This window comes from Rhinoderma darwinii, chromosome 6, assembly GCF_050947455.1.
Source record: "Rhinoderma darwinii isolate aRhiDar2 chromosome 6, aRhiDar2.hap1, whole genome shotgun sequence".
Taxonomy (NCBI): Eukaryota; Metazoa; Chordata; class Amphibia; order Anura; family Rhinodermatidae; genus Rhinoderma; species Rhinoderma darwinii.
The window spans coordinates 141,309,131-141,334,438 of NC_134692.1; the positions used below are offsets into that span (position 1 = coordinate 141,309,131).

The 25,308-nt window shown below is 47.2% G+C and overlaps 3 protein-coding genes across 8 annotated transcripts; 1 reads left to right on the forward strand and 2 right to left on the reverse strand.

The window, feature by feature from the left end:
- Window positions 1-582: 582 nt before the first annotated feature.
- LOC142655969 (uncharacterized) lies at window positions 583-7,091 on the reverse strand. Of its 3 annotated transcripts, none has more exons than XM_075830718.1 (6): window positions 6,983-7,091; window positions 5,931-6,101; window positions 4,952-5,045; window positions 4,542-4,701; window positions 4,182-4,334; window positions 583-871 (listed from the first exon to the last, which is right to left on the reverse strand). In XM_075830718.1, exons 2-6 carry the CDS (start codon window positions 6,056-6,058, stop codon window positions 726-728), a joined length of 681 nt encoding a protein of 226 aa, XP_075686833.1. In that variant the 5' UTR covers window positions 6,059-6,101; window positions 6,983-7,091; the 3' UTR covers window positions 583-725. The 3 variants fall into 3 exon arrangements, with proteins under 3 accessions (XP_075686833.1, XP_075686834.1, XP_075686835.1); XM_075830719.1 differs by having other exon boundaries at window positions 6,911-6,998; XM_075830720.1 differs by lacking the exon at window positions 6,983-7,091 and adding an exon at window positions 6,889-6,930.
- A 196-nt stretch (window positions 7,092-7,287) lies between these two features.
- STUB1 (STIP1 homology and U-box containing protein 1) lies at window positions 7,288-18,125 on the forward strand. 2 transcript variants are annotated; one of them, XM_075830712.1, is made up of 7 exons: window positions 7,288-8,862; window positions 9,553-9,751; window positions 12,360-12,525; window positions 13,228-13,318; window positions 15,443-15,499; window positions 15,615-15,731; window positions 16,981-18,125. In XM_075830712.1, exons 1-7 carry the CDS (start codon window positions 8,689-8,691, stop codon window positions 17,104-17,106), a joined length of 930 nt encoding a protein of 309 aa, XP_075686827.1. In that variant the 5' UTR covers window positions 7,288-8,688; the 3' UTR covers window positions 17,107-18,125. The 2 variants fall into 2 exon arrangements, with proteins under 2 accessions (XP_075686827.1, XP_075686828.1); XM_075830713.1 differs by having other exon boundaries at window positions 7,302-7,512; window positions 16,981-18,124.
- Window positions 18,126-18,635: 510 nt separating this feature from the next.
- JMJD8 (jumonji domain containing 8) lies at window positions 18,636-25,199 on the reverse strand. Of its 3 annotated transcripts, none has more exons than XM_075830716.1 (10): window positions 24,830-25,199; window positions 23,970-24,129; window positions 22,154-22,246; window positions 22,026-22,074; window positions 21,856-21,952; window positions 20,000-20,068; window positions 19,664-19,783; window positions 19,306-19,373; window positions 19,092-19,226; window positions 18,636-19,009 (listed from the first exon to the last, which is right to left on the reverse strand). In XM_075830716.1, exons 2-10 carry the CDS (start codon window positions 24,068-24,070, stop codon window positions 18,929-18,931), a joined length of 813 nt encoding a protein of 270 aa, XP_075686831.1. In that variant the 5' UTR covers window positions 24,071-24,129; window positions 24,830-25,199; the 3' UTR covers window positions 18,636-18,928. The 3 variants fall into 3 exon arrangements, with proteins under 3 accessions (XP_075686831.1, XP_075686830.1, XP_075686832.1); XM_075830715.1 differs by having other exon boundaries at window positions 24,877-25,198; XM_075830717.1 differs by having other exon boundaries at window positions 24,763-24,834.
- Window positions 25,200-25,308: the final 109 nt, after the last annotated feature.

Here is a 25,308-nt window from a genome sequence, read left to right on the forward strand (position 1 = left end):
CCGACCTCGTGGTGTTTAGTAACGCTGCAAATTAGTCATCTGGAGTTATGTCTCCAGTCACATCCAGAGCTGCATTTACTATTCTGCTGTTTTACAGTTAGCTCTCAGGCTGCATGTCCAGCTTTGTTTTTCTTTGTCAGAATCAGACTACAATATAGTGCTTGGTGTAAACACTACATCTATCACAATGCAATGCAGCAGAGAAGTACATTATAGGTGCTCATCTAAATCTTTTAGGGTCGCGTCTGTCATCAGAACAGAGCGAACTGATACCAAGTTGCAACCAAAAAAGTGATATCGAGCCAGGTGATCCCTAAGTGAGAATCAGGGACGTCAAAGGATGATTTTAGTACCTGCTAGAATTAGTGCAGCTAAATATTTGACAAACTTCTGACACGTCATAGTGAGATGTCAGAAGTTTGGACTGGTGGGGGTCCGAGCACTGAGACCCCCACCAATCGCTAGAACGCAGCTGATGAAGGTCTCGTGTTAGCGCTCGGCCGCTTCATTCTAGCGATTGGTGGGGGTCTCAGTGCTCGGACCCCCACCAGTCCAAACTTCTGACATCTCAGTATGACGTGTCAGAAGTTTGTCAAACGTTTAGCTGCACTTTAAGGGAATGTACAGGGTTAGAAAAACATGTCTGCCACAGTTCTTATAAAGTACAAGACCGACACATTGATGGTCAGTGATCGACGACGTGCTCAGCCATCCCGCTCCATGTCTCAACGCTGTGTCCTCAGTTTCTTAGCAGGTCTTTCTTCTTCATCATCTTCCGGGGACTCCAGGAGTTTTGGACACAGGTTTTGGGCTACTTTCCAAGTCCACAGGCACAACTCCACACGGTGAGGTGTCCACCCCTCCTCAGAGGCTGCAAAACATTACATTACTTATCCTGCACTGATCTTGTATTATACTCCAGAGCTGCACTCACTATTCTGCTGGTGGAGTCACTGTACATACATTACATTACTTATCCTGTACTGATCCTGAGTTATATCTTGTATTATACTCCAGAGCTGCACTCACTATTCTGCTGGTGGAGTCACTGTGTACAGACATTACATTACTTATCCTGTACTGATCCTGAGTTATATCCTGTATTATACTCCAGAGCTGCACTCACTATTCTGCTGGTGGAGTCACTGTGTACATACATTACATTACTTATGTACTGATCCTGAATTATATCCTGTATTATACGCCAGAGCTGCACTCACTATTCTGCTGGTGGAGTCACTGTGTACATACATTACTGATCCTGTACTGATCCTGAGTTACATCCTATATTATACTCCAGAGCTGCACTCACTATTCTGCTATTCTGCTGGTGGAGTCACTGTGTACATACATTACATTACTTATCCTGCACTGATCCTGAGTTATATCCAGTATTATACTCCAGAGCTGCACTCACTATTCTGCTGGTGGAGTCACTGTGTACATACAATACATTACTTATCCTGTACTGATCCTGTGTTACATCCTGTATTATACTCCAGAGCTGCACTCACTATTCTGCTGGTGGAGTCACTGTGTACATACATTACATTACTTATCCTGTACTGGTCCTGAGTTATATCCTGTATTATACTCCGGAGCTGCACTCACTATTCTGCTGGTGGAGTCACTGTGTACATACATTACATTACTTATCCTGTACTGATCCTGAGTTACATCCTCTATTATACTCCAGAGCTGCACTCACTATTCTGCTGGTGGAGTCACTGTGTACATACATGACATTACTTATCCTGTACTGATCCTGAGTTACATCCTGTATTATACTCCAGAGCTGCACTCACTATTCTGCTGGAGTCACTGTGTACATACATTACATTACTTATCCTGTACTGATCCCGAGTTACATCCAGTATTATACTCCAGAGCTGCACTCACTATTCTGCTGGTGGAGTCACTGTGTACATACAATACATTACTTATCCTGTACTGATCCTGAGTTACATCCTGTATTATACTCCAGAGCTGCACTCACTATTCTGCTGGTGGAGTCACTGTGTACATACATTACATTACTTATCCTGTACTGATCCCGAGTTATATCCTCTATTATACTCCAGAGCTGCACTCACCATTCTGCTGGGGCAGTCACTGTGTACATACATTACAATACTTATCCTGTACTGATCCTGAGTTACATCCAGTATTATACTCCAGAGCTGCACTCACTATTCTGCTGGTGGAGTCACTGTGTACATACATTACATTACTTATCCTGTACTGACCCTGAGTTACATCCTGTATTATACTCCAGAGCTGTACTCACTATTCTGCTGGTGGAGTCACTGTGTACATACATTACATTACTTATGTACTGATCCTGAATTATATCCTGTATTATACGCCAGAGCTGCACTCATTATTCTGCTGGTGGAGTCACTGTGTACATACATTACTGATCCTGTACTGATCCTGAGTTACATCCTGTATTATACTCCAGAGCTGCACTCACTATTCTGCTGGTGGAGTCACTGTGTACATACATTACATTACTTATCCTGTACTGATCCTGAGTTACATCCTGTATTATACTCCAGAGCTGCACTCATTATTCTGCTGGTGGAGTCACTGTGTACATACATTACATTACTTATCATGTACTGATCCTGAGTTACATCGTGTATTATACTCCAGAGCTGCAGTCACTATTCTGCTGGTGGAGTCACTGTGTACATACATTACATTAACGATCCTGCACTGATCCTGAGTTATATCCTGTATTATTCTCCAGAGCTGCACTCACTATTCTGCTGGTGGAGTCACTGTGTACATACATTACATTACTTATCCTGCACTGATCCTGAGTTATATCCTGTATTATTCTCCAGAGCTGTACTCACTATTCTGCTTGTGGAGTCACTGTGTACATACATTACATTACTTATCCTGTACTGATCCTGAGTTACATCCTGTATTATACTCCAGAGCTGCACTCACTATTCTGCTGGTGGGGTCACTGTGTACATACATTACATTACTTATCCTGTACTGATCCTGAGTTACATCCTGTATTATACTCCAGAGCTGCACTCACTATTCTGCTGGTGGAGTCACTGTGTACATACATTACTTATCCTGTACTGATCTTGAGTTACATCCTGTATTATACTCCAGAGCTGCACTCACTATTCTGCTGGTGGAGTCACTGTGTACATACATTACATTACTTATCCTGTACTGATCCTGAGTTACATCCTGTATTATACTCCAGAGCTGCACTCACTATTCTGCTGGTGGAGTCACTGTGTACATTACATTACTTATCCTGTACTGATCCTGAGTTATATCCTGTATTATACTCCAGAGCTGCACTCACTATTCTGATGGTGGAGTTACTGTGTACATACATTACATTACTTATCCTGTACTGATCCTGAGTTATATCCTGTATTATACTCCAGAGCTGCACTCACTATTCTGCTGGTGGAGTCACTGTGTACATACATTACATTACTTATCCTGTACTGATCCTGAGTTACATCCTGTATTATACTCCAGAGCTGCACTCACTATTCTGCTGGTGGAGTCACTGTGTACATATATTACATTACTTATCCTGTACTGATCCTGAGTTACATCCTGTATTATACTCCAGAGCTGCACTCACTATTCTGCTGGTGGAGTCACTATGTACATACATTACATTACTTATCCTGTACTGATCCCGAGTTACATCCTGTATTATACTCCAGAGCTGCACTCACTATTCTGCTGGTGGAGTCACTGTGTACATACATTACATTACTTATCCTGTACTGATCCTGAGTTACATCCTGTATTATACTCCAGAGCTGCAGTCACTATTCTGCTGGTGGAGTCACTGAGTACATACATTACATTACTTATCCAGTACTGATCCTGAGTTATATCCTGTATTATACTCCAGAGCTGCACTCACTATTCTGCTGGTGGAGTCACTGTGTACATACATTACATTACTTATCCTGTACTGATCCTAAGTTACATCCTGTATTATACTCCAGAGCTGCACTCACTATTCTGATGGTGGAGTCACTGTGTACATACATTACATTACTTATCCTGTACTGATCCTGAGTTACATCCTGTATTATACTCCAGAGCTACACTCACTATTCTGCTGGTTGGGTAACGTCACGTTCTATAACTTTACACTGCAGTCTTTGCTCCCCCTTCCTCACCTTTGTTCAAAGCCTTAGACTTCAGCTGCAGCTCCTCCAGGTACCTCAGATAGTGTTTCAGGTTATATTGTATAGGGGAGAGCCCGGGCACGCTCTCCACAGCTTCATCTGCCATGAAAGCCGTCAACTCCGGGGCGCCAGCCGACAGGACCGCTAGAGGGTGAGAAGCCAGAAGACGCTCGGTCACAGCGGTGGTCCGCACAGGACGTCGTGCTATGTCACCACGGCGATCATTTGGTTGGTGGGATGGATAGGTCTCTGAGGCGCCGCTTGTCTCCTGCCTCAGGGACCTCACCAGCTATTAACAGACAGCGATGAACTGGATCCAGAACAAGCAGCTCGGCGTGAATTCACACTCACCAGACGCCGTGGCTGGTCCTATGCCCTTCAGCTGGCACAGCTCATCAATGGCGGCAGATACATCAGGAAGAAGCCGGAACGCTTTCCCGGTGCAGCTCTCCACCGTACTCGCCGAGTTACCCGACACCATCTGCTTCAGGCGCGGTCGGAACTTCCCCCTCTGCCCGGTTAAAAAATAAAAATCCAATGACTGCACTTAAAGGGCCACTCCCCTAGAATAAAGCTCCTATGGGGGTTGTCACTCAGCTTTCCCACGATCCTGAATGGCAACCGCGGCTAGCGATGAACTGATATTCTTCTGGGCAGATTTTCTACCGGCCATATTGGTTGCCATTCAGCTTTCCCAGAAACAGATACAACTAAAAGATGGCTGAAAAATGAGAAAAATCGATTCCGCCGCTATCACTCACCATTAACTTCCACTCCATGAGTTTCACCAGCTCCTCCTGCGTCAGCGACTTCTGCGGACGAGAGGCGATGCGGGCGGGCAGCTCCTCCTGATACCTGGCAGATGATCAATTATTACATAGGGAAGAATGACCTCCGAAAAGATGAAAGTCGGCTGATAACAGGGAGCAATAGAGTGTATTCAGCGGCATGGCAAATAGAGATGGGAGGCTGCAGGTTGCGTGGCCCTTTGGGCGAGTTCACACGTAGCGTAAATACGGAGGATTTTCCGCCATGGATTTCATGCATAACCCAGTAGCAGCGGAGGGAATGAGACGAAACTAAATCTCCGCACGCTGCGTAACTGAGAAGCGGAAAAAACGCGGAGAAATTCACGTGCGGTTTTTTATTCCGCGGCACGTCAATTGTATTTGCATAAACGCGTATTCGTGGCGGGTTTTTCCCCGTTGAATTCAATGAGGAGGTAAAACCCGCAACGAAAAGCAGATGCCGTTTTTTTTTGCGCTGGAAAAGCAGCGATTTCGCCGCAAAAAAAACGCAACTCAGAAAACAAAAAATCGTATACTTACCCCGGAGTCTGTGTTTCTTCCTGCAGGCCGGCCTCCCGGGGTGACGACTTATCCCATGTGACCGGCCAATCACAGGCTGCAGCGTCACATGGGATGAAACGTCACCCCGGGAGGCCGGCCTGCAGAGGGACGTGTCGTCATGGCTACGTAAGTATGACACTTGGTTTTTTTTATGTGCAGTTTTTCCGCAGCGGACATTACGCCCGAAAAACCGCACCACAATTTGGTGCGGTTTTTCGTCCGGATTTCCCTGCGGCGCCCAGGGCGGACACGCGGTGTATTTTTACGCAGCATAGCCGCTCTGTCTGAACATAGTTCTTTAAAAACGGATATAATGGCCACGTGGTGATAAAAGCCTGATAAAGATGGCGGCCTGCGCTGCGTGTTCTTCAGTCTCCGCTCCGTCACTCACCATTTATCCAGCTCCAGTAATCGCTTCTGCTTCGCTCCTTTTGCGGCCACAACCTCCCAGTAAACATCATGGACGCGCTTCCACTTTTTCGGATCACTGCACTGGAAGAGTCCGGACGTCGACGCCATTTTCCTGGATCGATTATTCACCGCTGGAGCGAAAAGCCGCAATCTGGAAGAAGTCGGGAGAAAACATTACAACACGTAGGCGGAGACCTTCCCGACACAATAAACAGGATTAATCAGGATCTTAAAGGAACACTCCAGGCATTACTGACACAATGTGCTGTGCCAAGTCCTGAGGGGGCGGAGCATGACACAGATTCCCAGAACACCATAGAGATTAGTAACGCACCGCCCCTCAGCACCCTCATTACCATTGTTGCTGTTTACGGATTTGTCAGTTCCTTTAAAAATATATTGGAATCTGGAAACCATCGACGAGCTGCTGTTGATGGATCTAATTGCTTATGTGAACGCTCAGGCCCTCCGCTTGGTCCTATTTGCCAAACAAACACTGCACAGATAAGCCAGAACTCGAAAGGGTTCTATGATGAACATACTACAGCAAAACATATCTCTCTTCCGTCCTGATAATTTGTTACAATGTATCAGTGCAGGTAAAACGTACCAGTCTGGAGTCCATACGGTTTACCTCACAGAGGCTTGTGCAGACTGAATACAATGGTAACAAACACTCAGCTGTGAGAAGTATTAGGTCAGGATGGATTTTCAGCCTCTGGCTATAAGCAAGAAGATTTCCTTTCACTGACAGCAAGCAGAGATATCGCAAAATGATGAAGAATTTAAACACAAAGTATATTAGGAAGTTGCAGAACTTTTCTTTATACAACTTTTAAGCTTTATTTACACAAAACCGTAAACCCCCTTTAAGAAATACATGTGTGCACCCCACACGGCCCGGCAGACACTTCCTGCGCAGTAACATGTGACTGTACCACAAATATGTGTATTGTATACCAGGACTCTCTCTCTTTATGGCCGCAGCTCAGTTACAGGACAGGTCTATAAACCCAGCAGCTCCGCTCTCACCCTGCAGACTCCCGCTCTCCGGCGCAATGTATCAGGTTTGTTTGTCAGGTCACATGGTTGCGTTCCAGTTTAGATTTGCGTTCCATGCTAACTTGACATAGCATAAATTTGATTGGTCGAATGATTTCTCATTTAGAAAACTGACCAATCAAAGACTGAGTAGGTATAACCGCCAGAGGTAAAACGTTGCTGACAAAATTTGTCACCGTTTTGAGCAGCCATTTTGGTGAGGCCATTGTCGTAGGTTTCCCTGTATTTTTTAATCTACGACAAAACGGCCGTAGCTTTAGAAAGCAGTGTAACTTAGAGAGAGCAAAAACGGCAATCCTCCAAGACTGCTCTGTCAGTTGTCTCCTGTGTCGGTGGACGGGCCGGAAGTTCCGGTTGGAGGCTGCAGTTTGGTGTTCCAGAGGCTTTGGGGCTATCCGGGCCGGAGCTGTGTCAGTGCTGGAGGTCCTTCCCGGGAGGAGTCTTGTAGGAAGGCTGGGGAAGGAGAAGCCTGAATGTCTCATTACTGTGGATTACCGGAGGTCAGGAGGTCTTATCCCTGCTGAATGTGAAAGGGGGCGGTGCACTCTACCGGTGCTGCTATATACAGGGCTCTCCACTGTAATACACAGTGTATATGCTCTTATATAGGACCCTGCCTTCTAATACACAGTGTATAGGCTCTTATATAGGGTCATACCCTCTAATACACAGTGTATAGGCTCTTATATAGGGTCCTGCCTTCTAATACACAGTGTATAGGCTCTTATATAGGGTCATTCCCTCTAATACACAGTGTACAGGCTCTTATATAGGGTCCTGCCTTCTAATACACAGTGTACAGGCTCTTATATAGGGTCATACCCTCTAATACACAGTGTACAGGCTCTTATATAGGGTCATTCCCTCTAATACACAGTGTATAGGCTCTTATATAGGGTCATTCCCTCTAATACACAGTGTACAGGCTCTTATATAGGGTCATACCCTCTAATACACAGTGTATAGGCTCTTATATAGGGTCATTCCCTCTAATACACAGTGTATAGGCTCTTATATAGGGTCATACCCTCTAATACACAGTGTATAGGCTCTTATATAGGGTCCTGCCTTCTAATACACCGTGTATAGGCTCTTATATAGGATCCTAGTCTCTAATGCACAGTGTATAGGCTCTTATATAGGATCTTGCCCTCTAATACACAGTGTATAGGCTCTTATATAGGATCCTGCCCTCTAATGCACAGTGTATAGGCTCTTATATAGGATGGTATAGTTTTCGGGACCCTATATTGGGTGCTGTCCTGTGATATATAGGGTGTCGGATCTTCTGTGGGTGTCGGGGTGCTGATATTTAGTATTTTTTGGTGCTTTGGTCATTGGCGTTCTATAGTAACTCCACAGTATTGATCTGTGTATAAAGGGTTAATTCCGCCGCGGTCATGGTTGGTGACTACTTCTGGTAGGGTGAGGTTTAGTGCCGCCTGCGGCGGGTTGTTGGGTGTCGTTATTTTGGTTTCTCGTTCTCGGCTCCTGATTATTTGTTATCGTGAACTATTTCCAGGGAGTGACGCGGAGACGAGGGGCTTTACTGTTGACGCTTGTCTGTACTGATAAAGGGGGTCCCCTCCAGGCTTAGGGGTCCCGTGCCAGCTGTGAAATTGGGGGTGACACCAAGCGTCCCGAGGTTTGGAGGGGTGACTCCCGGAGGCCCTGGAATGAAGGGGAAAGAAGAGAGTGGAGGTCGCCCTTCTGGGGTCAGTGGGGGTCCAGGGGGCATTGGGGGCAGCCCGGAGAAAAGCGCCAGCGCCCAGGATTTAAAGGAACAGGGCAACAGGCTGTTTGTGGCTCGAAAATATCAAGAAGCCGTCTCCTGCTACAGCAAAGCCATCGTAAGTATCCATATCTGCACGTCTCCTGAAATACTCTGTGCGGCTGAGACCCTGCTCCCTCCATTATCTCCGTCTGTGACCTCGAATTTCCCCTCCTTACATCACGAAACTGCTCCTGTCCTCACTAACATGATCAACGCACTCCTCTCCTGACATACTCTGTGCTGCTGGAGGCCCTACTCCTTCCACTGTGTTACTCTCTCTGTGACCACACAAAATATCAGCACGATAATTCACTGAAATACTCTGTGCTGCTGGCAGACACTATTTCCCTGTGCAACTCTGTTTGTGACCTCCCACAAGACCAGCACACTTCTCTGCTAAAATACTCTGTGCTCCTGGGAGGATCCTGATACTTCCACTATTTTACTGTCTTCTCCCCATTTCACATCATGACACTGCCCCTCTCATATGCAGCCCCGTCCTCCTAGGAGTGGACAGATCACTGCCCCACAAGATCAGCACAATCCTCTTCTAAAATACTCTGTGCTGCTGAAAGGATCCTGCTCCTTCCACTAGGTAACTCTCTCCTTTTCACATGGTCACTGCCCCTCTCATGCAGCTCCGTCCTTTTACCAGTGGACACATTACTTGCACCAAGAAGATCAGCAACGTGTTTCTCCTGAAATACTCTGTGCTGCTGTGATCATCCTAATATCGCGCAATAATTCGTCTCTCTCCACCCGTCAGACTCGGAACCCTTCCATCGCCGTGTACTACACCAACCGAGCCCTGTGTTACCTGAAGATGCAGCAGCTGGACAAGGCGTTGGCGGATTGTAAGCACGCCCTGGAGCTGGACTGCCAGTCTGTGAAGGCGCACTTCTTCCTGGGGCAATGCCAGATGGAACTGGAGAACTACGACGAGGCCATCGCCAATTTGCAAAGAGGTGAGTGTCCGTCCTCATCGAGATCTCATCGTCTGTGGTAATAAGGAGAGGGGGGCAAATATCCACCCCTGTCATGTGACCCTTCTGATACCAGGTATCGGGGGGGGGAGGGAGACTTAAAGGGGTATTTTCCAGTTCGGCAAACTGAGCTGCTTCTCTGTATAATGAAAAGTTCTACAATTTTTTAATATACTTTCTGTATCGATTCTTCCATTTTCAGGATCTCTGCTTGCTGTCATTTAATAGGGACCTCCTATGGATAAAAATCTGTCCCGGTCATGTGATAATCACACGGCTCTGGTAACTATACTGTAACGAACCCTCAGCTGTGTGATCATCACATGACCAGGACAGATTTTTATCCACTGGAAGTAAACAACGGAGGTTCCTATTGACTGACAGCAAGCACTGTCGTAAACACTGCAGATTTTCTGCAACGAGTTCATTGTGGGAAATCCGCAGCGTATTACAGCAGCAGCCGTGGGTGAGATTTCAACAAATCTCGTCCCCACATGGCGGAATAAAAACGCGTTGCGACATTTGCAACGAAATCGCAGCGACTCCGCTGCAAAAATCGCAAGTGAGAAAAAAAAAAAAAAAGTTATACTTACCCAGAGTTCCCTGCTTCTTCTCCAGTCCGGCCTCCTGGGATGACGTTTCATCCCATGTGACTGCTGCAGCCAATCACATCCCAGGAGGCCGGACTATGCGCAGAGAAGAGGGAGGGGGTAACTATGAACGTTTTTTTTTCGCCGCGGCTTTACACCGCAGAAATTCCGCCCGAATAAACTCACCACAATCTGCTGCGGATTTTCAGACGACATCCCCTGCGGCGTTCAGGGCGGATACGCTGGGCATCCTGACGCAGCGTATCCGCCCAGCACGCCGTGTGTGTTCCTACCCTGATGGTTCCTGTTAAATGACAGCAAGCAGAGATCTTGAAAACCGTGAGGAATTGATAGACAGTATATATTGGAAAGTTGTATAACTTCTCATCATACGGCGACTTTTTCCTTTACGTGCAAAATACAGACATTTTATTCCATGGACATGCTGGGAGTTGTAGTTCTGCAACAGCCGGAGAGCCTCGGGTTAGAAATCATTACCTTAAACGGACGATATATCTGCAGTCCAACTTCTTCCCGTTTGTTGTGTAGCTAAATACGATCTATTGCTCCCTGTTATCAGCCATTCCATGCTAAGGAAAGGATAACTAGGACAGGTGGATGTCATCTATTGCTCCCTGTTATCAGCCACTGCCGGCTGGTGAAAGGCTGTGAGGTGAGGTGAATGCAGTCTATTGCTCCCTGTTATCAGCCATTTCTGTCTGAGGAAATGGCTTATAATGCTGCTGTACACAACCTTTTGATCACATTTCTGTGCAGGTGGAGTGGTATTTCTGCTGCTGCAGTGTGATGTATTTTCATGCAGTGTTGTGTCGGGGGCCGGTCAGAACATGACTTGGTGATCTGCCTAGTAATACCGCCCTATAAATAGCTGAGGGAGGAGGATGATGGTAGTGATGAGGAGGATGATGGTAGTGATGATGATGATGATGATGATGAGGATGATGGTAGTGATGATGAGGATGATGGTAGTGATGATGGTAGTGATGAGGAGGATGATGGTAGTGATGAGGAGGATGATGGTAGTGATGAGGAGGATGATGGTAGTGATGAGGAGGATGATGGTAGTGATGAGGAGGATGATGATGAGGAGGAGGAGGAGGATGATGAGGATGATGGTAGTGATGAGGAGGATGATGAGGAGGAGGAGGATGATGAGTATGATGGTAGTGATGATGAGGATGATGGTAGTGATGAGGAGGATGATGAGGAGGAGGATGATGGTAGTGATGATGAGGATGATGTTAGTGATGATGAGGATGATGGTAGTGATGAGGAGGATGATGGTAGTGATGAGGAGGATGATGGTAGTGATGATGATGAGGAGGAAAAGGATGATGATGATGAGCTGTCCTCTCTGCACCGTGCACATCAGGCTCCTCGGTCCGTGCATTGCTCCATGATAGGAGGATTTAATAGAGAATCGCTTAAATAGCAATTACCCCACGCAATAATCGCCTTCTGGAAACCATCAACAAGTAGATTGGCTGGTTCTAGTACAGTCCTGCACTCTGGATCTGAGCTCATCACCACTTTACTACCCTCTGCTCATAAACATCAGGATACAAGTAATATTGATGAGATCCATTCATGCTTGCTGATGGTTTCCAAGTAGCACACAGTGAAAATGAGCAGGAAAACAGCGGAGGCAACAAAAAAAAACGGACATAAGCGTATAATAGAGATGATGGAGGTTATATCTGCGGAGTATCGAGTTATTGAGGATGAAAGGCGGAGCTTCACTTAAAGGGGCCGCTCCTGTTGTGACTGAGGAGATCGCCCGCTGACCGACTAGTTGAAATTTCCTATCACTGACCTTTTTTTTTTTTGGATGGCAGTAGGTAAGCGCAAAAAAAATAGTACAGGTCCTTTAATCCGGCGCTATATGGTCTGAAAATGCTGCTAATCCAGAATGCAACATAAATAGTCCCAGATTAGCGGGAGGTCACGATAAAGAAATAACCCTGTCTCCCCTCCCCCAGCATACAACCTGGCCAAAGAGCAGAGACTGAACTTCGGAGACGACATCCCGAGTGCCCTGCGGATCGCCAAGAAGAAGCGATGGAACAACATAGAGGAGCGGAGGATCAACCAGGAGAACGAGCTGCACGCCTATCTCACCAAACTCATCCTGGCCGAGAAGGAAAGGTGAGGACCTGCTGACCACACGTGAGAAACGCAGGGGCCGGAAGAAGGCGGCCGCTCCCTTGTGATTGTATGGCAGGTTATGGCAGTGCCTCCCCCTACTTTGCCATTCGGGAGTCTGAGAAAGCTGAGTGACCATCTCTGTGGGAGCTGTAATGGCGGCCGACGGTCATCACTCGGCTTTCCCGGAAACAGATATAACTGCTGTGCGTGACAGAGGAGTGAGAGATTAATACGAATACAAGGCTGAAAAGCGTAGATAGGAGAGTGGCGGCGGTCCGGTCACCTGGCCATGTAATCCTTAGTGTTAAACTCCTTTAAAGGGGATCTCCGTTACTTGTTAGAAGGGTCTCTTAACAATAAGCTGATCACAAAATGTCCCCCTGCTGTGACCCCCGGCGATCAGCTGTGATCTGTAGGGAAACCTGGCGGGAAGTGTTCAATTTCCCTGCAGCGCCACCACAGGAGAAATGGAGTATTACACAGTGTCCATTCATAGCAATGTGTTGTGTGTGTAATCCAGGAGCGCCCTCCAGAGACGGCAACATTTAGTACAGAATTTTTAATGAAAGTGACTTAGTTTCACATTAATATATTATTGCAACGCAATTTTTGGTCCCCGGAGAACCCCTTTAACTCTATAGATGCCACCTGAGTGCTCTTACAGTGCGGCCCAGCATCTCATCCGTCATTTCTACTTCTCAGGGAGCTCGAAGAGACCAAGAGGAAACATGAAGAGGAGAACGCGGAGGAGAACAGGGGCCGGGCCCAGCCCTCCGGTGTGGCCACCAAGCACGTAAGTCCAGAGCATGCCGCTGATTAAGACGCTGCTCTGTCTCACACTCCTCGGGGCCGGCGGTGTGGGTGAGAACTGCACTCGAATTTCCAACATAAATACGGTTTCCGTTCCTTTTTTCTTTTCCAAGATCTTTTCTTGCTGTCAGTGAATGGAAATGTTCTGGTTTGCATGCAGAGGCTGAAAAGCCGTCCTGACCATATGGTCACAAGTGCAAAGCTTGCTGGCAGAGATAGCGCTGATATACCGTAAGGAGCCCTGCAGCTGCGTGAGCAGGACTAGGTCGGTGAAGGTTTTCAGCCTTTAGATGTAAACAATTCACTTTCTGATTCACTGACAGCAAACACAGATCTTGAAACAAGTGAGGAAGTGAATCGTGGTAAATTGGAAAGTTACAGAACTTGTAATTTCTCTGATTAGGCTTTTTTTTATACATAAACACAAGAATAAAAGCGCGTGAGCAATTTTGCGAACATTTTTCACTGCTCCAGTGCGTCCGAAATAAAAAATGAAGCCACTTTGTAAATGGTCTTGATTCAAAATCTACTACCGATCTCTGTATACAGCTCCTATGCAGATCTATGTGTCTCCATGGTTACAGACTACAAACAAACTAGTCTGATCCTGCAGTCACATGTTATTCCACTTCCTCCGATATCTAATCTAGAAGAGGGGACAGATGGAAGAGAGTTAGGCCTCGTGCACACGACCGTAGTGATTTGCGGTTTGGACGGCCGTGCGGTGTCATCTGCGGGCCGCCCGCAAATCACGGGCCGCGCACATTAATTTCAATGAGCCCGGACCGCAAAATGCGGCCGTAATAAGACGTGATCGTTCTTTTTGCGGTCCAGGATCCTGGGCAATGCACGGACTGTGGAGAAACCACGGTCGTGTGCATGCGCCTATAGAAATAAATGGGACCGCAATTCACCCGCAGATTTGAACTGCGGTCGCAAAAACACGTTAGTGTGCATAGTGTCCGTATTCCGGTCAGTATTTGGAAGCCAAAACCTAGAAGTGCAAATCTTTCCATTATAGGATTTCTCTGTTTATGTTCCACTCCCGGTTTTGGCTTCCAAATACTGAGCGTGAGGCCGGAGGTACGGTTAGGCGGCTGGTTGATCGGCGCTCGTTCGTTCCTTTCTGTGAACGCTCGTTTGCCCGATAATTGGCCAGTGTAAGGCCGTGTTCGCACTGAGTTTTTTGCAGACGGAATTTCTGCCTCAAAATTCCGTTTGGAATTTCTGCCTCAAAATTCCGTTTGGAATTTCTGCCTCAAAATTCCGTTTGGAAGTTTGAGGCAGATTTTCCTCTCCCTGCACGCCGATATTCGTGGCGTTTTTCGCCCGCGGCCATAAATACGCTTTCTCCTGCCTCCCATTGAAGTCAATGGGAGGTCAGAGGCGTAAACGCCCGAAGATAGGGCATGGCCCTTCTTTCTCCCACGAGACGGTTTTACCGCTCGCAGGAAAAAGACGCCTCCGCCTCCCATTGAAATCAATGGGAGGCATTTTCGAGCCATTTTTGACGAGTTTTGCGGCGCGGTTTCCGCGTCAAAAAACTCTATGTGAACATAGCCTAAAATGGGCCTCAACACGTGAGTGCAGGAGCAGATTACAATGTGTAACCCTGGAGACACTCAGATCTGCATAGGAGCTGTATACACAAAACGGCAGAAGATATTTATTTTTTTAATCGAAACTTTACAAAATTGCTTCTTTTTTCTTATTTTAGATGCATTGCATAAGTATTCACACCCCGTTTCTGGGATATACATGTATTTTTTGCCGTTAGGAGCTGGTTTTCTACTATACGAGACGGAGAGCTGATTACGTGGGTTAAACATTATTAAAGGTTGACTGAATGACCTTGCAGCGCCCGCTCCTGATATCGCAGGCGTGCGGGCGCGCACACTCCACCTTGTGATCTGATGTATTGTCAGTCTCCATTAAAGCGGCACTGCTCCTGCAGAGTATCTCACGTCCATTTACGGCGTAGGTGAATAGAATCTGCTGTCCTCTGTTATCAGCCATTTCGGGGGACAGCGGACTGTGGTGTTCTTCAATGGGTTGTTGTTGCCGCCGCCGCCGCCTCTTGATAAAGTTTATTTTGTTCGTTGCGCAGGACAAACATTTGGCAGAAATGGACGAACTCTTCTCCCAAGTGGACGAGAAACGTAAGGTGAGTGACTACGCCGGGGAATGCTGGGTGACTCCCCCTATGGACGGTGTCGTGGCGGCCATATTGGTTGTTGTATCACAATGTCCGTAACCTCGTGTTCCTCCCGTGTCTGTAGAAGCGAGACATCCCGGACTACTTATGCGGAAAGATCAGCTTCGAGCTGATGAGGGAGCCGTGTATAACCCCCAGCGGAATCACCTACGACAGAAAGGACATTGAGGAGCACCTGCAGGTAGAGATACATGGAGAGGGTCACTGCGGGGGATGGGCTGGTCTGATACTGATCACAGCCTCGTGTCATGAGTTCAGTGATTCTGAGTGACAGAAATCAGAAAGTGGCAAAATGTGGAATTCCCCTTTAAAAGGGTCACCCAGTTTTATGTAACGGACACCCAATTGCTATATAACGAAAAGATCAGCAACTTTCTAATATACTTTGCGTTCCAATTCCTCACCATTTTCAAGATCTCTGCATGCTGTCGGTGAAGGGGAATATCCAGCGTCCTGATCTAATACTTCTCACAGCTGAGGGTTTGTTACAATAATATCCCATCTAGAAAACTAAGTAAAAGAGCCTGGACGCCAGACTGATACTTTTTACCTGCGCTGATACATTGAAACAAACTATCAGGACAGATTTGTGCTGGTTATGTATTTATTTCAAAGAGGATTGTCTGGATACAGTTGTAACAAACCCCCAGCTGTGAGAAGTATTAGGACTTATTCACACAACAGGGATAATCGGCCGTTTTTTTTTTTTAACAGACCATGATAAAAAAAGAGCACATGTCCTATCTTTTGCTTTTTACGGACCGTGCCCCCATATGCTTTGTATGGGAGCACGGGCCGAGAATGCAGGCGGCTGTCCGTGCCCGCAATCGCAGCCCATGATTGCGGGCACGGCCGTGTGCTTGGGGCTTCAGGCCCCATGCACACGACCGTAGATTTCATCCATCCGTAAATACGAATCTGTAGTAATTTATAGTCATCCGTAAATCATCTGCATATACGGAACGGTTTCCGTAAATACGGTGGTAGCGCATCCGTATTTACAGATCCGCAAAAAAAACGGATGAATCTTGGGTAATCCCCTGGCGCCGCATAGCACATCCGCAGCCGTCCGTAATTATGGGAGCGCCCATAGACTTCTATGGAGAGTCCGTGCCGTAATTACGGTAAAAAAAAAGGACGTGTTCTATCATTTCTACGGCACATACACCCATCACTAAAAAAAAACGGAAAGGTGTCCATAGAATTGACTGTGTCCGTGATTACGGATGAAAAATCCGGTCGTGCGCGCGGCGGGGCCTTAGGTCTGTACTGCTGTTCATCTTTTGAATGTAATTAAGAATGTTCCCAGTCATTGACAGCAAGCAGAGATCTTGGAAATATTGAGAAATTGAAGTGCAAAGTATATCGGTAAGTTGCGCGGACGTTTTCTGTGACGCCGGACACTTGTCATTCATTTCTTTTCACTGCAGAGAGTCGGACACTTTGATCCCGTGACCCGGAGCCCATTGACCCAAGATCAGCTGATCCCAAACCTGGCCATGAAAGAGGTGATCGACGCCTTCATATGTGAGAACGGGTGGGTGGAGGACTATTAGTGGAAAGCCACCGCCCCCTTTTTTTTTTTATATATAATTTTGGTGGCGGATCGCAGCGGCCGCGGAGTGACGTAACGTGCCTGTCTTGCCTTCATGCCTTACTCGTCTTGTTCACGCGTTTAAAGGATTTCCATTACTGTCCATTAAGTCCGAGCCGTTCCCATGTGTCCTCCACCACGAGCTCGGACGTCCCCTCCAGCGCCGCCTTCACCGCTCCTGGCCACCGGTCGCTTCACGCAAACTAGTCCCGGCCAGACGATCAACAGATCAAACAAAAAGAGTTTCCTTTTCTGAAGAGCTGCGCAGCATGAAACGTACCGGAGCATGAGGACACGGCAGCGCCACGCCGGACGGCATCACTACCACGTCACAGATGCGCCAACATGGCCGCCCACGTACCCGCCGTGTTTCCTCTTCTATCTTCTGTTCAGTGTTACGCTTTGGAGTTTCGCTTGGAAAAAAATAAAATCACCAGTAGATGGCGCCATAGATCGTTAACTCTCTACCCCATGCAGCTCGTATTCCACTTCAACGGCGACGCAGTGAGATGAACTTGAATTTCGTTCATGGACTCCCTGTAAGCGATCCCGAAGTATTCTGATTGGTGGTGGCTTGACCTCTGTCCTGACATCCAATCAGATGAGCTGCATGATTCTGTGTGCCACTATCGTCTGCACCGGTGCTGCTGGGAGTTGTAGTTTCTCGGCAGGTTGCAGAGCACTGACCTATACAGAGAATTGTATTGTCGCAGGCAGTGATTATAGACCTGGCCCCTCCCCCAGTGTTAGCGTCAACTCCACCTAAACTCCATCCGCACCAATTATATATTGCCGGTGATCAGGACGGGACGGGCCGGGCCATTGGATTTCCTTATTTGAACTTGTTGGCTTCTTCCTTGTATATAGATGATGTAAATACGTTCTAGTGTCTCGTGTATGTGCGGCCGCGGGACTATACACCTACGCGATTGGTCGTTATTAGGACAAGGGGGGGGGGGGGTCTGCTTTTCCTGTGCACAGTGCAAATATTAAAGAGGTTATGCGGTTGCTCTGTATATGGAGGTTTGAATTGTTTCAGGATAGATATATGGGGGGCGGGGGGGGTTGCACCGAGCAGGGGTTATCCTTTATTATCAGAACCTGATGCAAAAGTGACAACCAGTATGGCTACACGTCGACGCCTAGACAAGATTCTGACTGCTGTAACCACTAGGGGGAGCTAACTGCATACTGTTCATACATAACATAACTCAATAATAAATCTGTCTTCAGTGAGCTCCCTCTAGTGGCAGCTGCAGGCAGATAGAATTTTATCATGAGGAGTAGAAAAACATGGCAGATTTCTTCCAAAAACAGTGCCACCCCTGTGTATGGGATGTGTCTGGTATTGCAGCTCTGCTCCATTAAGGTAAATCGGGCTGAGCTGCAATACCGCACACAACCTGAGGACAGGTGTGGCACTGTTTTTTGGAAGAAGCTGCCATGTTTTTTTAAATTCTCTACAACAAGTTCTAAATGATCACAACTGTATTTCCAATTTTACATTTTATTGTAGACCGAAAGGTGTCGGGCATAAAAAATATGTATATATCTTAGTCGCCATTGCAAATCTTTATAGGAAATTCAAGAATAAAAATGTGCAACACGACATGGAAAATGTCAGTTAAATCAAATACAATTAAAATCTTAGAAATAAATAAAATAACCCCCCCCCCAGTGGCTCCTCCCTCCCTCGGTCGGTCAGGATGGCGCCGCCGGTCACAGACTGAAGTCTCGCAGTTGTCAGCTTGTGCTCTGAGGTTTCTGGTTGTTGTGCAGCGTCTCTATCCCAGGAAGGTGGAGATGAAGACGCAGGTGTCCAGGTTCAGGGTGGCGTGCCACCAGCGGTCCGGGAAGTAGAGAACCTGAGGGAAGGAGAGACGCGGAAGAGATCAGTCATCACCCACAGGGAAGCAGCCGCAGGACCCGCCGCCCTTCAGTCCTCACCTCTCCGGGTCTGATGGTGCACTCTATAGGACGTTCTGCTGCAGGCAGTAGCGGGTAGGTGTCCAGCATCCAGGACAGTGTGGTCCTGTTAGGGTTAAACTCGGGGGTCTTGTCGGGTGGGTAAAGGAACCAGCGCTGGTTTAAAGTCAAGAATTTTGCGGTCAATGAATCGGATTAAAAAATAACAGCAAAAAACTTGTGCGGGTTCACTCACCTTCCTGCCATATATCACCTCCGAGTAGCCAGGCCCGTGCCAGTGGAAGGGGACCCCTGTACCGGAACCTGCAGAACCGTGGAGATGCTGGGGGTCAATAATAGGTAGAAAACATGGACGTCACATTTTCCACAGGGTCTTCTTGCAGGCCAGGCCGCTGTGGATCTGACCGCAATGCTAACTGGCTGCAGCAGGACCCTGCAAGGAGAACTCGAGGGATCTTCAGATTTAGATACTAGTCAAACTTTGGTTGTTGGGGATGTCCAGGTTTTGCCCCGACTGTCACTTTAAATGCTTTTACCTTAAGCGTATAGGAGCCATAGAACCAAATGACCCATATTCTTATATTGCCACTTACCAGCTATGCCAAAACTATATGCCCCGGTAGTGCCAGGCAGCTTGAATGGAGGTGGGGTGTATTTCTGAAACAGAGACCCCCATTCTGTGAAGTTATTATCACCAAAGAAATACAAAGTATCTGCAGGTAAAAAGAGGGTATTTTAAATAATTTACCATGTGAAGCCAGTAGTGCCCGCTGCTCCGTACCCGGTGACATCACCATCCTTATCTGTCACAGAAGTGACATCACCATCCTTATTTATCACAGAAGTGACATCCCCACTTGCTGACTATCACTGTATATGTTACAGGCTACACTGCAGTATATATGTCCCCTGTATATTCTGTTACTCACCTACACCCAGAGAGTCCAGGTCCTGGGGTGTCAGGAAGTGCTCCACATACTCCTGGAAGGGGACGTCCACTATAGAGAAGGGACACAAAGTGCGGATCAAGGTCACGGCGCTATAAGGTATTCTGCAGTATGTGACGGTGTGTGGGGCAGAATATAAAGTGTCTATAATGTACAGAGGAGGAGAGTATGGATGTGGTGACTATAGCACGACGCCATTCTCATCACAGGATCCTCAATGTATCTCCTGCCTTATAGGCTTCTTCTTGTATACTGTGGCCCCGTCCTTTCTTATAACCTTCTTGTATACTGTGGCCCCGTCCTTTCTTATAACCTTCTTGTATACTGTGGCCCCGTCCTCTCTTATAACCTTCCTGTATACTATGGCCCCATCCTCTCTTATAACCTTCCTGTATACTGTGGCCCCGTCCTCTCTTATAACCTTCTTGTATACTGTGGCCCCGTCCTCTCTTATAACCTTCCTGTATACTGTGGCCCCGTCCTCTCTTATAACCTTCTTGTATACTGTGGCCCCGTCCTCTCTTATAACCTTCTTGCATACTGTGGCCCCGTCCTCTCTTATAACCTTCTTGTATACTGTGGCCCCGTCCTTTCTTATAACCTTCTTGCATACTGTGGCCCCGTCCTCTCTTATAACCTTCTTGCATACTGTGGCCCCGTCCTCTCTTATAACCTTCTTGCATACTGTGGCCCCGTCCTTTCTTATAACCTTCTTGTATACTGTGGCCCGTCCTCTCTTATAACCTTCTTGTATACTGTGGCCCCGTCCTCTCTTATAACCTTCTTGTATACTGTGGCCCCGTCCTCTCTTATAACCTTCTTGTATACTGTGGCCCCGTCCTCTCTTATAACCTTCTTGTATACTGTGGCCCCGTCCTCTCTTATAACCTTCTTGTATACTGTGGCCCCGTCCTCTCTTATAACCTTCCTGTATACTGTGGCCCCGTCCTCTCTTATAACCTTCCTGTATACTGTGGCCCCGTCCTCTCTTATAACCTTCCTGTATACTGTGGCCCCGTCCTCTCTTATAACCTTCTTGTATACTGTGGCCCCGTCCTCTCTTATAACCTTCCTGTATACTGTGGCCCCATCCTCTCTTATAACCTTCCTGTATACTGTGGCCCCCGTCCATTCTTATAACCTTCTTGTATACTGTGGCCCCGTCCTCTCTTATAACCTTCCTGTATACTGTGGCCCCGTCCTCTCTTATAACCTTCTTGTATACTGTGGCCCCGTCCTCTTTTATAACCTTCCTGTATACTGTGGCCTCGTCCTCTCTTATAACCTTCCTGTATACTGTGGCCCCGTCCTTTCTTATAACCTTGCTCTTGTATACTGTGGCCCCGTCCTCTCTTATAACCTTCTTGTATACTGTGGCCCCGTCCTTTCTTATAACCTTCCTGTATACTGTGGCCCCGTCCTTTCTTATAACCTTGCTCTTGTATACTGTGGCCCCGTCCTCTTATAACCTTCTTGTATACTGTGGCCCCGTCCTCTCTTATAACCTTCCTGTATACTGTGGCCCCATCCTCTCTTATAACCTTCTTGTATACTGTGGCCCCGTCCTTTCTTATAACCTTCTTGTATACTGTGGCCCCGTCCTCTCTTATAACCTTCTTGTATACTGTGGCCCTGTCCTCTCTTATAACCTTCTTGCATACTGTGGCCCCGTCCTCTCTTATAACCTTCTTGTATACTGTGGCCCCGTCCTCTCTTATAACTTTCTTGTATACTGTGGCCCCATGCTCCCTAACCACCTTGATATTTTGCTTTGTGCTCAGCAGGCACACGGTTCCCGATGATAGCGCCGGCATTATAGTCCCTGATCAGCGCGTCACCTTTATCATAGGAATAGGTGTTTGCGGTGCTCAGCCGGACGTTGCGATCTCCGTACGTCGTGAGCAGCTGCTCTTTCCTGCACAGTGACCGAAACTCCTGAAAGAGAAAAGATGCCACAAGTGAGAACAGGACACCCGGGGCCGTGGAGGGATGAGAGAGACGCACGCACCGAATTATCCGTGATTCCCTGAAGGATGACCGGCCTCTTGTAGGCAAACCTGTCAAGAAGAAGAGTAGGGGGGCTCAGTACATGCGCTGCGGGGGTGACCGGAGGACATGGCTGAAGCAATCACTCACTGCTCAATGAATTCTGAGTAGGTGATGGCGGCGTCTCTCCTCTCCACCGTGCAGTGCTCCTCCTCCTGGACGGGAGAGTAACTACTCCATTGCCTGCGGACAGAAGACCAGACAGAAGTGATGTTTCCTGCAGGAGTCCGGGCTTCTCATAATTAAAGGGCAAGTAAGACCTCATGCACACGACAGTGCTTTTGCGGCTGCAGTTTATCTGCGTTTTTGCGGATCCATTTTCTATGGCCCCATGCACACGACCGTGATTTACACCGATTGGGCTTTACGGTCCAAATTTGCGGATTCACTAATACTGCTAAATTGTTGTGGAGTAAAAAGCGTTTTTTGTGGTCTGATGGACCGCAACAGACCCGTGGTTTTGCGGACCGCGAAAACCAATGCGGTTTGTGTGTATGAGCGCTCCATTCATTTCTATAAGAGTAACGCGTGCAAATGTCTATGATGGGAATACCGCTCCCTTTCACTGGCAAGGACTTAAGTAATACGCCGTGCCTTTAAAAGCCTGCTGTGGCTAAAATATAAGGACTACCGCTCAGATCTTAGGTGTCTCGGGTCTCAGGTATCATATTAAATCCCAGAATCTAACCAGGTGCAATATTCAGGGAGCAGCAAGAAACGTTTGACTCCCTGGTTCTGTGTCTGTGTAGGGGAGGGGGAGCTGCAAGTGAGAGCAGAGAGAAAGATTCCGGCCTGTTAGGACCATTTTACGCGGGTCAATTATTGGGCAAACGAGCGCTCGTTCCCGATCATTGCCCGGCTGGTCGTATCGTTTACGCAGCATGAAATATTATCGTTGTCGGCATCGCATCCCCCTGTGTAAACGACGACGTGCTGCCGACATGATGGAAATGTATGAGGACGAACGATCGTAGTAGATCGCTCGTCCCCATGCTTTGCACCTTGTGAAAGGAGAGGAACGAGCGCCAATCAACGAGCTGTCTCATTGATCGGCGCTCGTTTACACGGCCGTGTAAGAGGACCCATAAGGGGGTTTTACACTGGGCCATTATCGGGCAGACCCTCATAGAACACGCATTGGCGATAATTGCTGCATGTAAATCGCGCGGCGATCAGCAGATCTGCCGGTCGTATCGTTTAAAAAAAGTAAAATATTGTTGTCGGCAGCGCATCTTGGTGTGTAAACGGAGACGCGCTGCCGACATGATGATAATGTATGGGGACGAGCGATCGGAGTAACGACCGTCCCCATCTATAGCTCCGTGTGACAGGAGCAAACGAGCGCCGATCAACGACGTGTATGAACCCTGCGCCTCTTGTACTTTTATGAGGTTTTGTACGTCTCAGGCTCAACCGCAAACATTGATTTTTATGTATTTTTTACGAAACGTTACCCTTTGATGCAAAATTGCATGAAGACGCCCATGATTGTAAAGTGCTGGGTGACATTTCTACAATGTGCCAGGTGTCTGATTTCATCAAATATATGGATATTGGGGTATAAATTAATATTTTATAATTCAGTTTATATTTGTGTTTGTCAAATGTGTAAAAAGCGTCCCAGCAGCAAAGGGTTAAAAGGGGTTTTCCATGGATAGGCCATCAATATTTACATTTGGAAAACCCCCTAATAATGGGGATGTCTGAATTGGAAACTTCAATGAAAGCCACTGGTCCTCCAGCACTGGTCAGAGCCCTCTGACTAATATCCTGACTGCCAACCAGAGTCGGTACGTGGCAGGGCATGCTGGGAGTTGTAGTTTAGCAACAGCTAGAGAGCCACTGTATAGTGATGACATCGTTGATAATGATGACATCATAAATATGCTGTCATGACCAGACCTACCAACCGCCATCACATTGCGTCACTGTGTATTCGGTCTGCTCGTCCAGTGACAGCGCTGACATGACTTGGAGCAGGAGGTAAAGGGGGGTGAAAAGTGCCATTTTGTTCTGAGGTGCTCACAGTGCAACCAACGACCTTGCCTCCGAGCCCGGACCTATGGCTGGAAGAGACAGGATTCATAAAGCATATCATTGTTTATTAACTCCTGCACATATTAATAATTATTAACGTTATTTATTTAGCGCTAACATACTTCACAGCGCTGTATTATTCTTATTACATAAGCATATAGCCGGCTGTATAAATAAAGTTTATTGAAAGACAACACAGGACCTGCTCAAGCAGTGCAATACACATAAGAGACGGGAACGTTGCCTATGGCAACCAATTAGATTCCTTCTCTTATTTTCAAAGGTTGAATCTCATTGGTTGCTATGGACAACAAGGCCCTTGGATATGTTTTCCGTATGTATGTATGGTAAACAAACATTACTCTCCTTTCCCCTGAAATCAGCTGGGGGCCAAATACAAAAAGGGCCACATGTATGACAGAAGTAGGGAAACAGCCTTGTAACCCATAACAACCAATCAGATTCCAGCTTCCATTTTCCAGCGCTGGTTAGAAAATGAAAGCAGTGATCTGATTGGTGGTTTCAGGAGTATGTCCTGTGTTCTTTTCAATAAACTTAATTTACAAGGTTTTAGAGAACAACTCCAAATGTAGTCGGGGCATGCTGGGAGTAGGAATAGTTTAACAATTGCCACAGAGGTTACAGAGCACTGTGCTACGTACAGTTGGGCATGCTGGGAGTTGTAGTTTCAGCTGGACAACCTACTGATGTATATAATATAACGTTTACTTTGCTCTGGTTGCAACTGCTTGGCATCTGCAGACGGGATAATGTACCTCACTGTGGGTGCAGGTGCCAGTTCTCGCCGTGTCCGGCGTCCAGCCCGGGGCTCTGATGATGTGGACTAGGAAATCAAAATAAATCTCCGAAGGCAAAGCCGGCCATTCACTGACAACCACACGCCCCAACACCGCTCTGCATTCTGGGAAATGTAGTTTATAAACGGCACCCAGTACGCGGCACAGACCGGAAGAATGAGCGTGAGGCCACTACATTACCCGTCATGCAACTCTGCCCCTACGTAACTCATTCGTTGCCACGCTGGTTATTCTGTGTTGAACCAGCACCGCTACCGGCACCGAATAACACAAACATCTGGTCGTGCTTTGTATTCGCTGCTTATTTTTTGAACATTAGCGGGTGCAGCCCATTTCAGCATTTGCCCATGCCAACCAATCAGATCACAGTTCTCATTTTTCCAGCGCCGC

Excerpts from the sequence above, each read along its gene's own strand:
- LOC142655969 (XM_075830718.1), bottom strand. The coding sequence starts at position 6,058 with ATGGCGTCGACGTCCGGACTCTTCCAGTGCAGTGATCCGAAAAAGTGG. Across the intron at positions 4,335-4,541 it reads AGGACCAGCCACGGCGTCTG|CGGTCCTGTCGGCTGGCGCC; the intron begins GTGAGTGTGAAT and ends CTCACCCTCTAG. Across the intron at positions 872-4,181 it reads GTCTAAGGCTTTGAACAAAG|CCTCTGAGGAGGGGTGGACA; the intron begins GTGAGGAAGGGG and ends AATGTTTTGCAG.
- STUB1 (XM_075830712.1), top strand. The coding sequence starts at position 8,689 with ATGAAGGGGAAAGAAGAGAGTGGAGGTCGCCCTTCTGGGGTCAGTGGG. Across the intron at positions 8,863-9,552 it reads CCTGCTACAGCAAAGCCATC|ACTCGGAACCCTTCCATCGC; the intron begins GTAAGTATCCAT and ends TCCACCCGTCAG. Across the intron at positions 15,500-15,614 it reads AAGTGGACGAGAAACGTAAG|AAGCGAGACATCCCGGACTA; the intron begins GTGAGTGACTAC and ends CCGTGTCTGTAG.
- JMJD8 (XM_075830716.1), bottom strand. The coding sequence starts at position 24,070 with ATGGCACTTTTCACCCCCCTTTACCTCCTGCTCCAAGTCATGTCAGCG. Across the intron at positions 19,374-19,663 it reads ATATAGTTTTGGCATAGCTG|GTTCCGGTACAGGGGTCCCC; the intron begins GTAAGTGGCAAT and ends ACGGTTCTGCAG. Across the intron at positions 19,227-19,305 it reads AGGTGATATATGGCAGGAAG|CGCTGGTTCCTTTACCCACC; the intron begins GTGAGTGAACCC and ends ACTTTAAACCAG.